The 18,874-nt window shown below is 39.9% G+C and overlaps 1 protein-coding gene across 1 annotated transcript in view; it reads left to right on the top strand.

The window, feature by feature from the left end:
* Positions 1-18,874, top strand: part of LOC138368906 (pneumococcal serine-rich repeat protein-like) — a 35,199-nt gene that overhangs the window by 12,484 nt on the left and 3,841 nt on the right. The window contains exons 2-3 of the mRNA XM_069331625.1: positions 15,429-15,670; positions 17,391-18,836. Of these exons, the coding sequence (XP_069187726.1) occupies positions 15,429-15,670; positions 17,391-18,836 (1,688 nt within the window). The remainder of the gene's footprint in view (positions 1-15,428; positions 15,671-17,390; positions 18,837-18,874) is intronic.

Below are 18,874 nucleotides of genomic sequence, written 5' to 3'. Positions count from 1 at the left end.
TTAAGGCGTCTTGTACATACCAGTTGCGTTGCACCTGGGAGTATGGGTTCGAGTCACTTCTGGGGTGTGAGTTTTCAGTTGCATATTGTCCTGGGGACCATTCAGGCTTGTTCGCATTTGTGTTCCTCACGTGTGCCCCAAAGAATGAGGTGATTTGGTAAAATGCTATGCCCAAGATTACTATCCGAGTGCCGAGGTGGGGTGGTTCAAATAGCCTCGGCTATCACCTCATTATGTCCGGTCGTGATGGTCAAGTGGATTAAGGCGTCTTGTACATACCAGTTGCGTTGCACCTGGGAGTATGGGTTCGAGTCACTTCTGGGGTGTGAGTTTTCAGTTGCATATTGTCCTGGGGACCATTCAGGCTTGTTCGCATTTGTGTTCCTCACGTGTGCCCCAAAGAATGAGGTGATTTGGTAAAATGCTATGCCCAAGATTACTATCCGAGTGCCGGCGGTGGGGTGGTTCAAATAGCCTCGGCTATCACGTCATTATGTCCGGTCGTGATGGTCAAGTGGATTAAGGCGTCTTGTACATACCAGTTGCGTTGCACCTGGGAGTATGGGTTCGAGTCACTTCTGGGGTGTGAGTTTTCAGTTATATATATATATATATATATATATATATATATATATATATATATATATATATATATATATATATATATATATATATATATATATACATATATATATATATATATATATATATATATATATATATATATATATATATATATATATATATATATATACATATATATACATATATATACATATATATATATATATATATATATATATATATATATATATATATATATATATATATATATATATATATATATATATATATATATATATGCCTATACATGCATAAACCACAAGTGAAGATTAACAATCTTTGGACAACACCCACCAGTGGGCCTCGAACCCAGAAAGCACAACTACCTACCAGTAGCTGCCATAACTAGTACGCCTTAACCCACTACACCATCAGACCCTACAAAAGAAGTAGAGACTTCGAGATATATATACACCTCAAATATCTCCACTTCCCGAGGGCACTAGACAAGTGAGAGGTTACTATACGTTTTTTCATCAAGCCACTGTTAATGTGAGAGAACTCGTGTCCATGCTATAAGCCTATACTTGCATAAACCACAAGTGAAGATTAATAATCTTTGGACAACACCCACCAGTGGGCCTCAAACCCAGAAAGCACAACTACCTTCCAGTAGCTGCCATAACTATACGCCTTAACCCACTACACCATCAGACCCTACAAAAGAAGTAGAGACTTCGAGATATATATACACCTCAAATATCTCCACTTGTCTAGTGCCCTCGGGAAGTGGAGATATTTGAGGTGTATATATATCTCGAAGTCTCTACTTCTTTTGTAGGGTCTGATGGTGTAGTGGGTTAAGGCGTACTAGTTATGGCAGCTACTGGAAGGTAGTTGTGCTCTCTGGGTTCGAGGCCCACTGGTGGGTGTTGTCCAAAGATTGTTATATATATATATATATATATATATATATATATATATATATATATATATATATATATATATATATATATATATATATATATATATATATATATATATATATATATATATATATATATATATATATATATATATATATACATATATATATATATATATATATATATATATTTTATTAAATATGACCGAAAAAGTAAGATTAATAATTCTAACACGAATTTTCTCAATCTTTCGTACATTATGCTTCACTGTTGGAGGTAAATCAAAAATCACTTCTCCAAAATTCATTTTTATTTCTAGTCTGACGCGACACGGGCGCGTTTCGTAAAACTTATTACATTTTCAAAGACTTCACAAATACACAACTGATTAGAACTTGCGTTTCCCAAATGAATGCGCATTTAGGCACATTCCTATGTTTGAACAAACATAGGAATGTGCCTAAATGCCAACAGCGACTGCCCTGACAGGTACAAGAGGAGTGTTGTTAACGCATACGTCGACCGTGCTCTCAGCCACAGCTCAGAATGGAAGCAAGTCGACGAAGAACTCTGTAGGGTAAGGCAGGTTCTAGTCAATAACGGCTTCTCCAATGGTTTCATCGAAGACATCATAAGAAGGAAAGTGAAAAGCCATGCAACCTCCGAAGAGACAACTAACACAACACCTATACCCCCTATTAGACTATTTTACAGGAACTTCTTTCCCACAGCTCATAAAACAGAGGAAAGGGTCCTGAAAGATATTGTTAATAGAAACGTTATCCCTACAGACAAAAATCAGAGGATACAACTGACGATTTACTATAAAACCAGAAAAATGGCCAGCCTACTCATGAGAAACTCTCCAGACACGAAACAGAACGCTTTAAAAGAGACTAACGTCGTCTATGCCTTCAAATGCCCACTTGGGGACTGTAAGCTCCAAAAAACCCAGTATATAGGCCAAGACAACAACATCTCTTTCTAGGCGTTTAACGATGCATAAACAACAGGGCTCCATTAAGGAACATATAATCTCTTCCCATAACCAAACCATCGCCAGAGAAATCCTAGTAAACAACACAGAAATCATCGATAGATACAGCGATAGCAGGCGGCTTGACGTTTGCGAGGCACTACACATCAAGAAGTCAACACCAGCAATCAACAGCCAATTATTGCACAACTATATTCTACCCACCTCAAGACTCCGCTCCAATATAGAAGCATCAAGAAATATGGACCAATAGGCTTTCTACAAACACTTCTATTCAATATCCATTGTTTCGTGTTCTGTCTTGTGTTGATACTTTTAATATCCTATTAATATCCTCTAATGCCACATCATCCTTCCCACCTCACTCAAATGTAATGCCACATCACCCTTCCCACCTCACTCAAATGTAGATATAAAATCAGGGAAACGCAAGTTCTAATCAGTTGTGTATTTGTGAAGTCTTTGAAAATGTAATAAGTTTTACGAAACGCGCCCGTGTCGCGTCAGACTAGAAATAAAAATGAATTTTGGAGAAGTGATTTTTTATTTACCTCCAACAGTGAAGCATAATGTACGAAAGATTGAGAAAATTCGTGTTAGAATTATTAATCTTACTTTTTCGGTCATATTTAATAAAATATGTCTACAGGAAAGACTGCTACCAAAATATACTAATATATATATATATATATATATATATATATATATATATATATATATATATATATATATATATATATATATATATATATATATATATATATATATATGCGAACAAGCCTGAATGGTCCCCAGGACTATATGCGAATGAAAACTCAAACCCCAGAAGTGACTCGAACCCATACTCCCAGGAGCAACACAACTGGTAACTACAGGGCGCCTTAATCCACTTGACCATCACGGCCGTCAAAATTACGCATTTGTGTTCCTCACGTGTGCCCCAAAGAATGAGGTGATTTGGTGAAATGCTATGCCCAAGATTACCATCCGAGTTGCCGTCGGGGAAGTGGCTCAAATAGCCTTGGCTATCACTTCCTTTTGACGGCCGTGATGGTCAAGTGGATTAAGGCGCCCTGTAGTTACCAGTTGCGTTGCTCCTGGGAGTATGGGTTCGAGTCACTTCTGGGGTGTGAGTTTTCATTTTCATATATATATATATATATATATATATATATATATATATATATATATATATATATATATATATATATATATATATATATATATATATATATATATATATATATATATATATATATATAGTTATATATATATATCTATATGTATATATATATATATCTATATATATATTTATATATATATATATATGCAAACAAGCCTGAATGGTCCTCAGGACTATATGCGACTGAAAACTCACACCCCAGAAGTGACTCGAACCCATACTCCCAGGAGCAACGCAACTGGTTACTACAGGGCGCCTTAATCCACTTGACCATCAAGCCATCAAGGCTTGATGGTCAAGCGGATTAAGGCGCTCGAATCGAATACACACAACCTGCTGTATCAGGGGAGTTTTTTATTAAATTGGATTTGATCGTACTATTAGTGAACACCAAATTTATATTAAGTTTCTTAAAAATCAGAGACAATTTTTCAAGTCCACTCGCATAAGGTACCACCAATGAGTTTATAATTTTTTGTTTCGCCTTAGGGACGTGATTATAAAACGTACACTTGGCTTGTTCAAACGAGAAATCCTAAAACCTCTTAGGATATTGTAAACTCTTCCCAATTTCATATATTTTAGCAATCTCTTCATCAAAAAACTCAAGGCTGCATACCCTCAAAGCTCGTAGAAACATTCCTGAAAATACTGCCTGTTTAACTTTACTATGATGATTTGAATAAAAATGAACATACGACCCCACGTTGGTAGGTTTCCTATACACATTAAATTTGAACTTTCTAGTGACTCTATGAATCATAATGTCCAAAAACGGAAGAGTACCATTCTCCTCAGTCTCACAAGTGAATTTTATTGAAGGTATCAAAGAATTGAGTTCATTAAGAAAAACTATCTGGTCTTTGTCGCACGGCCATAAGCACAAAATATCATCAACATACCTAAACCAAACTACATTAGCCGGGATAATCCTGGATAAAATTTTTGTTTCGAAGAATTCCATATACAAATTGCTTAAAACTGGGGAAAGGGGATTGCCCATCGCCATACCAAATGTTTGTTTCAAAAATTTTTCCATTAAAACTAAAATAATTGTCTTTTATACATAATTTGATAAGTTCCAATACTTTATTGGTCTGCAAGCTCAAATTATATTTAGGCAGTTCCTCACGTTGAAATTCTAACAGATCATCAACAGGAACTTTAGTGAATAAAGAGGTCACATCGAAACTTATTAGTTTAAAATCAAAATTTAAATTCAGTGCGGATAGCTTATTAACTAAATCCACATTGTTTGTCAAGTGTGAGTTGGAAATAGTACCAACTATAGGGGACAAAAAAGCATTACCAATTGAGGGGATTTCGTGGAACGGAATTTAATTGAGTCTGCTCTAATCAGTCAAGTGTCCAAATCTTCTTAATGTTAGTACTGGAATGTACAAACTTGATCCATTTTTAAGTTATAATATTGCTCAACAGTTTAAGAAAAAACTCTGATAGAGAGGCTTACAATGTCTCATTATAATTTTATATTCATATATTGTGTGTTCATAAGGCTTTTCTTTATCTTTCATCCTTATTCTCTGACCGCTTAATCCTCTTTGACCATTCTAAGCTAAGCTATACCTGTTTCTGGTTAATTCTTTCCCTAGGGATGGGTTGGTCAGGTGTCGACCTATATATCCTCCCCCTTCTCCCTTCTCCTTCAGAGGACCATCTGGTCACCACTTGGTCCGGGAGACATCTCCCGTCACGCAGGGTGCAGTCGCGCCTCCACAGATCTCCAGTATCAGTTCTTGATACTGGTAATGGCTCAAAAGGGCCACCACTTACGGGCTATTCATGCCCGTGCCACCTCTTGGGTAGCTTAATCTTCATCAATCAATCAATCCTTCTCCTTCACGGGAGACATCTCCCGTCACGCAGGGTGCAGTCACACCTCCACAGATCTCCAGTATCATCTATTGATACTGGTAATGGCTCAGAAAAGCTTCCACTTACGGGTTATTCATGCCCGTGCCACCTTTTGGGTGGCTTAATCTTCGTCATTCGTTGTCCTTCTACTTTAGTCAGTCTGGTGTTGACAAAGGCTTTAACAAGCCGAAACGTTCACTTCATTTCATATTTCTCTGTGGATTTTCCGCATATATATATATATATATATATATATATATATATATATATATATATATATATATATATATATATATATATTGTGACGATAATCTCCTTCAAGAGAGATTGAGCCTGCTCTTCCCTCCTAAGTACGTCCCTATACAACTAATAACAATAACAACTAATATAGAAGATATATCCAACAAGTACAACAACAAGGTTTGCCAGAGAGCAAACGTATTCAGCACCAGGAACACCTGCTCCACCTCCACCACTCGAACCAGCGAACTACCTGTCCGTCGCCTGCACGTCGCTGATTGGCTGGTGCCGTCGCACCTGCTTCCTCCACCCGCCACACTACCTGATGTCTGAGCCACCACGACCTACAGCCCTCAGAATATCTCGTGCTTTCCACAAGTTAACACGTCTCATTGGTATACTAAGCCCTGGCTTACGTGTACTAAGAGAGGTGGCAGCTTAAAGCCAATATTCCTGCAACCATATATCTCCTTGTATATTACTCACCTGTCTTAACGTAACTTTTTATTTTGCCAGTGATTATTCTTATTATTTTGTTTGATTGACTTATGTTACACTTTTATGTCCATTTTATTCATGTTTTGCTTTTTTAACGTAATTAAAATCTCATTGTTAAATTTACTTGTGTTTTGTGTGTCTTCCCATTACCTTACCACAGACGGAAGTTCCAGATTTTCTCTTTTTGTTTCTTTATGTGACGAGGCCATACCCCTAGCTTTTGAAACAGCCGAACACCAACGCGTTACCGTCACAATATATATATATATATATATAATATATATATATATATATATATATATATATATATATATATATTGTGACGGTGTTCCCCCCCTTATATTTCTCCCACACCTGCAGTAAGAGTCATGTCTACTTTTCCCAAGCGTTCTCTACGTTGCAGGCTACAATTTGATATATGGGAGAGAGTGGAGTGTTCTCGGAGAGCCGAGAAATTTGTGAAATAGTAATATTTTGGCCTGTGGTATAGGCCCTTTAGGGAGCCAAGATGGTGCTTGCCTCCCTGATTTCCCGCCAAAACCGTGTGACGTCAGTGGCACCGGATTGGTCACCGACAGCAATGTGGCACCGGGAGCCAATGAAAACCTCCCGTGGCGAAAGTGAGACGACGCGCTAAACGGTGGGACGACGAGAGGTTCCGGTAGGACACGACGACGTGTGTGTGGGGACGTTCCCGACACGAGGACCAGGAGCTACATCTCGACTCTCATCGGAGGATAGGTTGAAGTAGGTGTTTCTAGTTCCCTCCCCGTTCCTCTTTAGTTAGCTATGTTATTCGGCTATATTATCTAGCCGGAGGATTTTATATGTCGTGAGCAAGTCTCACCAATGTCACAGTGAGGCACCAGTTTGCCGTGTAGTACTATCAAGAGTACTTATAATACTTATGTTTAATGTTGGTGTGTACAGGCACCAGGAACCAGTGATAATTTACTGTGTATTGTATATCTTTCTACAGACTTTGATGAGAACATATAGTGATGAATATATATGTAATATTATGCCAGTAGTTGGAAGTTAGGCTACATGCCCAGAAACTATTTATTTTCCATGTATTGATATTTGATTTATATACAATATATATATGTCTATGTTCATTCAGTGATTAATCATTTGTAAGTACAGTGAATTATTGCGTTATCGCCCACGAGAGAAAGTACTGAAAACTCCAGTGTTAATATTTCATAATATATTGTTGAATGAAGAACAATGTAAAACCATTACAGCGAGTCATTGCAGCATTGATTGTAGAAACGACTGTATGAGCCTGAGTACAGTGTAACTAAGTGATACGTGCTATTGTGCCGATATCGAGAGTGCGAGTTTCTAGTAATATTGGAGAATTTAAAGAAACAGCGCGCGTAAATCTAGAAAACAAGCAATAAGCTTTCGCGCGGGGGCCAGGCGATCAGCTGTTCTTGACACTTGACGAGGAGGGGAGGTGTTGCCACTTAGTGAGTGCATACTATTCGTGGGAACTACCGGCCACAGCCAGGATCAGTTGATTTATTTATTATTGTTTGGCCTTGTGACATCTTTCATACATTTTAAGTAAAATACAAAATTACCATTGTGTTTATATCATCCCCTCCATTGATCTTGTGGCTATATTATACTGAAAGCATAGAGTGATAAGAGTACATACCTGCCTGAACTCCTGATCTATTGAGTGTGACCTTGCCAAGGCTACCACAAATTCAACCAGTCCACTGAGGTGTTACTGGCCACTTAAAACACCAGTTGGCGACCTTGTGGTTAACCGTAGAGCCCGATTGTTGGGGAGGGCACATGACAGTCAAGTGAACGAGTCGTGTTCCCACTCCTTCTCAATCAGAGACCGTTGAGATTGACTGGGAGACTCTCCTGGCGTGCAGTGGCGCCGTGAGGATCGAGTGAAGACCCGCAGGGCTACGGTGAGTGACCTTGAGCATAACTATTGCTCACCCCAGAGTAAGAGTAGAGGAAGTGAAACCCCAACAGTATATATATATATATATATATATATATATATATATATATATATATATATATATATATATATATATATATATATATATATATATATATATATATATATATGTATATATATATATTTATATATATATATATATATATATATATATATATATATATATATATATATATATATATATATATATATATATATATATATATATATATATATATATATATATATATATATGTCGTACCTAGTAGCCAGAACGCACTTCTCAGCCTACTATGCAAGGCCCGATTTGCCTAATAAACCAAGTTTTCATGAATTAATGTAACCTACCTAACCTAACCTAACCTACCTAACCTAACCTAACCTAACCTAACTTTTTCGGCTACCTAACCTAACCTATAAAGATAGGTTAGGTTAGGTTAGGTAGGGTTGGTTAGGTTCGGTCATATATCTACGTTAATTTTAACTCAAATAAAAAAAAATTGACCTCATACATAATGAAATGAGTAGCTTTATCATTTCATAAGAAAAAAATAGAGAAAATATATTAATTCAGGAAAACTTGGCTTATTAGGCAAATCGGGCCTTGCATAGTAGGCTGAGAAGTGCGTTCTGGCTACTAGGTACGACATATATATATATATATATATATATATATATATATATATATATATATATATATATATATATATATATATATATATATATATATACATATAGATTGGCTTATACTGCCTAATAAGCCAAGTTTTCTTGAATTTATATATTTTTCTATTTTTTTTCTTATGAAATGATAAATCTGACGATTTCATTATTTATAAGTTAATTTGTTGAAATTTGAGTTAAAACTAACGTAGATATATGACCGAACGTAACCAACCTTACCTTTGATATACCTTTTATATATATATATCAAACTATAATATTAGAACTTTACTCTAGGAACATGAGCATCTGTTTATTATAATCATCACCTAGTCTGAATATAGAGATCTTAATGAGTAAATATAGTTATCCAGAAGCATGGTATAATATTAGTATTGTAAATTCTTCCTCAAAATGTCCTTCACCTCATGCCAACAAATCCAAATACATTTTCTTCACAAAATATGGTTTACACTTCTATTAACATCAATAATTTCTCCCTCCATAAGCACTGTTCCACCTGGGCTCCTCTCTATGACAATAATGCCTTAAACACTGGGCTGCTCCTCTTATCATGATTAGAATTGCAAGATACAAATCTTGTAATAAATCTCTAATGTATATGTCAAAGAAAACAAATGAACACTCTAACCTTGCACTGCATCAAACATACGAATTACATATGGTAGCTTCAGACAACTAAATAAAGATGTCAGAAGATCCCTCGTGGATCTCAACTGAGGTTCAGTCCTCCTTTACTCAGGGGAGGATCTCCTTTCTGACATAGCGGTGGATTATGGCCTACAGGCCAGTAGAAGTAGCACCTCCAGTAACTGGTCATCAGATGAAACTAGCTCTTCTTCGCTGACACACGAACCGCTGATTTTTACAGGCGACGACGCTTATCTCCAGATACCAAGATGGCGCCGGGGGTCCACCTTCCTCCAGGTCGATCATATAATCTAACCTTTGATTGCCACTGTCAAATTTTCTCTTCCTGACTTGCGTGTTGGGCTTATACACACGCACCATCGTTGGTTTACCTGTCACACTGTCCTCACCTGGGACAACAGGCCTTTCCTCCTCCTTACTGGTAGGAGACCTACTGTAAACCTGGAAGATAGCTAACGTAGTCCCAATATACAAAAAGGGCGACAGGCAAGATGCATTGAACTACAGGACTGTGTTCCTAACTTGTCCACCATGTAAGGTGATGGAGAAGATCGTAAGGAAAAGGCTCGTAGAACATCTGTAGAAACGGAACTTTGTAACACACCACCAGCTTGGGTTCAGGGATGGTAAATCGTCCCTCACAGGTTTAATAAAGGTCCATGGTCAGGCGACAAAAGTTAGGCAAGAAAAGAATGGTGGGCGGACTGCATTTTCTTGGACTGTCAGAAAGCCTTTGACACAGTACTCCATGAGAGGCTGTTACAAAAGTTGGAGAAACAGGCAGAAATAAAAGGTAAAGTGCACCAGTGGATAAGGGAGAAGCTAAGCAAAAGTAAACTGCGAGTAACTATAAGGGGGAAGACATCAGAGTGGAGAGATGTCACCAGCGGAGTCCCACAGGGCTCTGTACTTGGACCCATCCAGTTTCTGATATATGTAAACAATCTTCCAGAGGGTGTAGAATCATTCCTCTCAATGTTTGCTGATGATGCAAATATTATGAGAAGAATCGAGACAAATGAAGATAAACAGAGACTACAGGACGTTTAACTAACTAAAGTTTAACTCAGGAAAGTGTAAAGTAATGAAATTAGGCGAAGGGAACAAGAGGCTGAACACAAGGTTCCATCTAGGAGGTGAAATCCTGCAAGAGTCAAATAGAAATATCTGGGGGTTGATATCACACCGAAAATCAAAAGAATATCATCAGCGGTATATGCTGGAGTGGCAACATAAGAACTGCCTTTAGAAACTTGTTTATGAAATCATTTAGAAAACTGTGTGCCACTTATGTCACACCAATCCTGGAGTATGCAGCTCGAGCCTGAAGTCCATAAATAGTTACACACAAGAAAAAGTTAGAGAAGATTCAGAGGTGTGCCACCTTACTAGTCCCTGAACCGAGAGGTATGAGTTACAAGAAAAGGCTACAGGAGATAACCCTAACGTCCCTGGAAGACAGAAGAGTTAGGGGAGACATGATCACCAACTTCAAAATTCGCAGTGAGAATGATTGGGAGGATAAAGACAAACAATTTAGCATCGGTGGAACATGAACAAGGGAACACAGATGGAAACTGAGTACCTAATGAGACATTAGAACGATTTTTTCAGTGTCAGAGTAACTAACAAATGGAATACATTAGGCAGTGATGTGGTGGTGGAGGCAGACTCCATTCACAGTTTCAAATGTAGATATGATAGAGACCAATTGACTCAAGAAACTGAACACCAGTTGATTAACAGTTGAGAGATGAGACCAAAAAGCCGAAGCTCAACCCCCGCAAGCACAACTAGGTGAGTATAACAGAACGTCTTGTGGGTCCCATGGTGAACATCAGGCCACAGTCACCCTTCATAGTGAACATCAGGCCACAGTCACCCTTCATAGTGAACATCAGGCCACAGTCACCCTTCATAGTGAACATCAGGCCACAGTCACCCTTCATAGTGAGCATCAGGCCACAGTCACCCTTCGCCGACTTCACAACGCTCCTGGTGCCACAATACAGGTTGACTCCACAACCGCCCGCTTCTCCCTGACAGAGCTTGCACCTGTCACAGTTCCACGGCGCATCTCTCACCAGTGCCTTAGCACTACCATCCCAAACTGGAAGAGCAACAAGAATCCTGTGTGTCCTCCCTGACCGCACACTCACAAGCGGCGTTTCTACCAATCACAGACTCTTTGCTCATGACACGTCATAGCCGTGCTTCCTTCTCATTGGTCAGTGATGACATCATCATAATTCTTCCTCCTCATTGGTGACATTAGTTGGATGATGACTTCATCCAACTTCTTCCTCTTCATTGGTCAATGACGACATCATCCAACTTCTTTCTCCTCAAGACATCTGTTTCCGCCGCCATCTTTCTTGCCCACCTGAAGTGATGCTCCGTGACAGACAAAAGGCCTTAAACCGAACCTCTGCCACACGACTTTGGTTTACACTGTAAACTTTGCTATACCTTCAAATTTAAGTCATGAGTATGCTTGGGCGGGTAATAACAATCATCCTAGCCACGATATAGACCATGAGGCTAAAGGGATTATAGGGAAATAGGGATTATAGGGATATTGTTATCTCACCAATAAGGTTATTATTTCACCAGTAATGTTGGTATTTCACCAGTAATGTTGTTATCTCACCAGTAATGTTGTTATCTCACCAGTAATGTTGTTATCTCACCAGCAATGTTGTTATCTCGCCAGTAATGTTGTTATCTCACCAGTAATGTTGTTATCTCACCATTAATGCTGTTATCTCACCAGTAATGTTGTTATCTCACCAGTAATGCTGTTATCTCACCAGTAATGTTGTTATCTCACCAGTAATGTTGTTATCTCACCAGTAATGTTGTTATCTCACCAGTAATGTTGTTATCTCACCAGTAATGTTGTTATCTCACCAGTAATGTTGTTATCTCACCAGTAATGTTGTTATCTCACCAGTAATGTTGTTATCTCACCAGTAATGTTGTTATCTCACCAGTAATGTTGTTATCTCACCAGTAATGTTGTTATCTCACCAGTAATGTTGTTATCTCGCCAGCAATGTTGTTATCTCGCCAGTAATGTTGTTATCTCAACAGTAATGTTGTTATCTCACCAGTAATGCTGTTATCTCACCAGTAATGTTGTTATCTCACCAGTAATGTTGTTATCTCACCAGTACTGTTGTTATCTCACCAGTAATGTTGTTATCTCTCCAGTAATGTTGTTATCTCGCCAGTAATGTTGTTATCTCATCAGTAATGTTCTTATCTGACTAATAATAATTGTAGTTTGCGATTGAGTTAAGGAACAGTATGATGATGTTGATGACAGTAACCTTGGCTTCTGTACTCGTGAACGGTTTAGTGTAAACAAAGCCGCCATGATTGAGGTAAGATGTAGAGGTTTCGTAAGTGGCTGTATAAATGGTTGATGAATCTTTGGTCAGGGCCCCACTGCTGCCCGTTCTCATGAGAAAAGGAAGGTCATGTAAGAAGGGGCTGTCTCGCTTCATGCAAGTCGGCGTTCAATCCCTGATCGTCTAAGTGGTTAGGCATATTCCTTTCCCCAATCCCAAATCCTTATCCAGTTCCCTTCCAAGTAGTACATAGTCGTAATGGCTTGGCGCGTTCCCCTGATAATTCCCGTCCCTTCCCCTTAACTCTGAGAGTAAGATAGGCAACCTTCCTGAAGCTCCAAGCAGGAAGATGGATACCAGGAAAGAACGTTAATATTGCGGTGGTTCGTCCATACCATCAGCATTGCTGTGGATGAAGTGTGAGGACAGGTTGCACAGATTGCAGGCGCTTTCATCCTTCCATGACTCACACTGCGCTGTAAACTCCGCTCCACAAGCTGCTTTCTTCCCAATCTGACGTATAAAGTTTTTGGGAAGTATTCATAATGTCTAAGCGCTCTAATGTTCACTAATTTTGCCCAGCTAATAACTTAATTTTTAACTCAAAACAAGGTTTAAAAATCTTATACGATACATCGAGTTTTGTAACAATTAAAACAATTATTAAAAATACAACACTAATAAATCCATTCCCTCCTCACCTCATTTCAGATGCATGGAGTGACAGACCAGCGCATAGACCAGCGTAATTAGATTTATCAAGGCATATTACCACACTGGGAATACCAACTCCAACACCAAGACGAGTATAGCGCTCTCCTGACCCGGAGTAATCTGATTTGCAGATGATAACATTCGGTTATTGAAATGCCAGAATTCCCCTTAAGAGTTAGCGGTTTCAAAAAGACCGCTTAAGGGTTAGTGGTAAAATACGACACCATAAGGATTAGATGTACCAAAACACACCTTAAGGGTTAGCGGTTCCTGAACACAGCTTAAGAGTTAGTAGCACCAGAACACACCTTAAGGGATAGTGATACCAGAACACACCTTAAGGGATAGTGGTACCAAAACACTTTAAGGGTTAGTGGTACCAGAACACCTTAAGGTACCAGAACACACCTTAAAGATTAGTGATGCCTGGAATACACCTTGAACGTTATTTTCAAGAGAACACAATATAAGAGTTGTTTGTACCAGAATACCACAGCATACACATTATGTGTAAGAACTAAGAGAACATATCATGGAGGTTAATGGTGCCAGGGCATTCCTTAAGGTTTAGTTGTATCAGAGTGTGTAATAGTATGTGTAGTATGGTGCACGCTCACCCCTTAGATCACCCTCTGTATTAGAGTTTAGAATGCCGCACACCCACACCATAGATCACCATGTATTAGTGTGTAGTATGGTCCACGCCCACACCTTTCATCATTATGTATTAGTGTAGTATGCCGCACGCTCACACCTCAGATCACTATGTATAAGTGTGTAGTATGCCGCACTTAGATTTTTGTTACTGATTCAATTGATAAATAATCCTTTCCTAACTTAAAGGGAAATGGGAAGGCAATTTTAACTTCCTTATGGACCAATATTGAAGACTGTAAACTACGCTGATCCTAGACGCAAATGGTATCTCTTCACTGGTCCACGGCGTCTGAGTCAACCTCCTCCTGCTGAATGTTTCCTCCCTTGGCGGTCGTCCATTACATCTCCTCACACCACCGACACTCACTCAACAAAGTAACGGGGTGAGAATAGCTTGAGCTACCTCATCCCTTTGTGTGTATTTTACCTCAATAAACTTATTTCAATTTCAATTTCAATTTCAACAATTTCAAATTTCCTCACTAGATGTTAAGTTGGAGCCGACGTCCCCTGGCCTCTCAAGACTACTGCACATTCACATATTGGTCCACCGCCTCTTGTGTGGCCTTGTAGTGTGAATCCTTCTCACTCGGGAGCGGTCGTCGCACTGCACAGGACCAGCACTCAACTACCAAATTTCTTTGGTTGAGCTCCACCGTCGTAAACGACCCGCGGGTTATTCCACAACACCCTAGCACTGCCTCTCGGAGTAACGTTGGAGCGCTACCGTCACGAGTCTTTGGTGCTCTCCTCTCACCATCCAGCTCCACCTCGTCTCGAGGTCTCCTCGAGCGGGAAAGCTCTGTCTCGAGTTGCACCGCCATATTAAGGGTGCATCCACCACCAAACCTCTTCACAAATAAAACTAATATTGCAACTTCTTCTTATTGTGGCATCTTGGCTCCTTTAAAAAGTTATAAAATCAAACTAGTACATTCTTAGATACAGACAGAGAGGGGAGTATGACTCCTATAAGAAGGAATAGGAAAATACACGCTGGACTCTGTAAAACAGGTCATATTTGCGTCTGAGAAAATACAAGCGATGATGATAACTACACTACATATGGTAAATAGTACAAGCTTGCAAATTAGTTACAAAACTCTGACGTTCACAGATGAAATTGACATTTTGGAAATGAAGTTCGACTCTTCAATGAGAATGAGGAGTCACGTGCTTAATCTAGCTCAAAAAGCATCTAGGAAACGTACAGCCTTACGGCGCATCTCACACCTTGACAGTAAGGGCTGCAAAATCTTATACGAAGCACAAGTTCGCTCTCATCTAGAGTATCCACCCCTTTCCACGATCGCCTGCCCTCCATCTCTCGTCAGATTGTCGATCAAAGTGAAGAAACGGGTAAGAAGGCTCATCTCTAGTCTTGACCAAGTTTGGTGGGACTACCAGTAGTAGTAGTAGTTGCCACCCATAGAATTAGGCTCTCACCCTTCAACAGGCTTATGCTGTAACTGCTTTCTCAAGAACATCACTCCATCAGCGATCATTCCTTCCCAGTCTGACTCGCATCTGGAACTTGTTCATTCAACAGGTTCATACATAGGCGATCAGGTCAACTGATCACTTGAAGGCTCTTGCACACAGTTGGCAACAGGTTCATTCTGTTCCTTTTATGATTTATACGTAATGGTGTTAATATATAAAGTTTATTCCTATTGATGCATATAATAAGCTGATGAAATAAACGGGACTCTAGGAGTAGGTATCAACTGAGCTGAGATAGTATTACAGCTGTTGTTTGCAATTTCATCGGATTTCTTATTTGATAATTTCCAATGTGATAGTTTTCATGTACATTCTCATCATATAAATCAGTTTCTAGGAGCAGGCTACAGATGAGCTAAGATAGGATAACATCTCTAGCTTGCAGTATCACTAGGTACGTCATTTGACAGTTCATATAAACCCTGCTCTTATATAAACAAAAATAAAAAACGAGAAAGAGATGGAGATAGAGACAGATAGAATAAGTCCATCAGTACCAAAGCAAGAATAGGTTAGGCAATATTGCTGCAGATTCATACCCAACATATATACAGGATAGCTACCCAAGATACAAATCTCTTTGATCCAGTGGTCTTTAGTAACACAAACTGTATCCATATATTTTTCTGTTATTTTTTCAATATTTTAACAAGACTTGTTTTTCTCTCCCGGAGATCAGTTAAATACTTTTTTCTTTTCATCAAAGCGATTCTTTTTTAAAAAAATCTAAGTTTTTTGATAGCGAAAAAAAGTCACGTGAAAAAATTAGATCAAGTTTGGGATCCACAGGCAGCCATTTTGTGTGAGGTAGATGTCTCAGTGATCCACAGGCAGCCATTTTGTGTGAGGTAGATGTCTCAGTGATCCACAGGCAGCCATTTTGTGTGAGGTAAGTGTCTCAGTGATCCACAGCCAGCCAGTTTGTGTGTGGCAAATGTCTCAGTAATCCACAGCCAATCATTTTGTGTGTGGTAAATGTCTGTGATCCACTGGCAGACATTTTGTGTGAGGTAAATATCTCAGTGATCCACAGCAAGCCATTTTGTGTGAGGTAAATGTCTTAGTCATCCACAGCAAGCCATTTTTTGTGAGGTAAATGTCTCAGTGGTCCACAGCCAGCCATTTTGTATGTGGTAAATGTCTCAGTGATCCACAGGCAGCCATTTTGTGTGAGGTAAATGTCTCAGTGATCCACAGCCATCCATTTTGTGTGGTAAATGTCTCAGTGATCCACAGCCAGCCATTTTGTGTGAGGTAAATGTCTGTGATCCACTGGCAGCCATTTTGTGTGAGGTATATGCCTTAGTGATCAACAGCAAGCCATTTTTGTGTGAGGTAAATGTCTTAGTGATCCACAGCAAGCCATTTTGTGTGAGGTAAATGTCTTAGTGATCCACAGCAAGCCAATTTGTGTGAGGTAAATGTCTCAGTGATCCACAGCCAGCTATTTTATGTGTAATAAATGTCTCAGTGAAGCTTGCTACAGCAACTAAAAATGTGTCTCTGGCTAATGTTACTGCTACTGCTGCTGTTACTGTTAAGCGCTACTGCTAATGCTGCTGTTGATTCTGCCTAGGCTACTGTTATTACTTCCGCTGCTGCACTGGCTACTGGTATTACTTCCGCTGCTGACCTGGTTACTGTTATTGATACCGCTGCTACCATGGCTACTGTTATTGTTACTACTACTGATGGCCTGGCTACTGTTATTACTTCTGCTGCTGCCCAGGCTACTATTAATGCAAGTACTGCTGCCTTGGCAACTGTTATTGCTTCTGCTGCTGCCCTGGCTACTGTTATTGCTTCTGTTGCTACCCTGGCTACTGTTATTGTTTCTGCTGCTGCCCTGACTACTGTTATTGTTTCTGCTGCTGCCCTGACTACTGTTATTGCTTCTGTTGCTGCCCTGGCTATTGTTATTGCTTCTGCAGCTGCCCTGGCTACTATTATTGCAAGTGCTGCTGCCTTGGCTACTGTTAATGCTTCTGCTGCAGCTCTGGCAACTGTTATTGCTTCTGCTTCTGCCCTGGCTACTGTTAATGCTTCTGCTGCAGCTCTGGCTACTGTTATTGCTTCTGCTTCTGCCCTGGCTACTGTTATTGCATCCGCTGCTGCCCTGGCAACTGTTATTGTTACTACTGCTGCTGCCCTGGCTACTGTTATTGCTTCTGCTTTTGCTCTGGCTACCGTTATTACTTCTGCTGCTGCCCTGGCTATTGTTATTGCTTCCGCTGCTGAACTGGTTACTGTTATTGCTTCTGCTGCTTCCCTGGCTACTGTTATTGCTTCTGCTGCTGCCCTGGCAACTATTATTGCTTCTGCTGCTGCCCGCGCTACTGTTATTGCTTCTGCTGCTGCCCTGGCTACTGTTATTGCTTCTGCTGCTGCCCAGGCTACTGTTATTGCATCAGCTGCTGCCTTAGCTACTGTTATTGCTTCTGCTGCTGCCCTGGCTACTGTTATTGCTTCTGCTGCTGCTCGGGCTACTGATATTGATCCCGCTTCTGCCCTGGCTACTGTTAATGCTTCTGCTGCTGCCATCGCTACTGTTATTGCTACTGCTGCTGCTCTGACTACTGTTATTGCTTCCGCTGCTGTCCTTGCTACTGTTATTCCTTCTGCTGCTGCCCTGGCTACTGTTATTGTTTTCTCTGCTGCTCTGGCTACTATTATTGCATCTGCTGCTGCCCTGGCTACCAGTATTGCTTCTGCTTCTGCTCTGGCTACTGTTATTGCTTCTGCTACTGCCCTGGCTTCTGTTATTGCTTCTGCTGCTGCCCTGGCTACTGTTATTGCTTCTGCTGCTGCCCTGGCTACTGTTATTGCTTTCTCTGCTGCTCTGGCTACTATTATTGCATCTGCTGCTGCCCTGGCTACTGTTATTGCTTCTGCTTCTGCTCTGGCTACTGTTATTGCTTCTGCTACTGCCCTGGCTTTTGTTATTGCTTCTGGGCTGCCCTGGCTACTGTTATTGCTTCTGCTGCTGAACTGGCTACTGTTCTTGCTTCTGCTGCCGCCATGGGTACTGTTATTGCTACTACTGCTGCCCTGACTACGGTT

This window comes from Procambarus clarkii, chromosome 26 (genome assembly GCF_040958095.1).
Source record: "Procambarus clarkii isolate CNS0578487 chromosome 26, FALCON_Pclarkii_2.0, whole genome shotgun sequence".
NCBI classification, from domain to species: Eukaryota; Metazoa; Arthropoda; class Malacostraca; order Decapoda; family Cambaridae; genus Procambarus; species Procambarus clarkii.
Note: the sequence above shows the minus strand (reverse complement) of the source record. Positions and strands in the feature narration are given on the sequence as shown.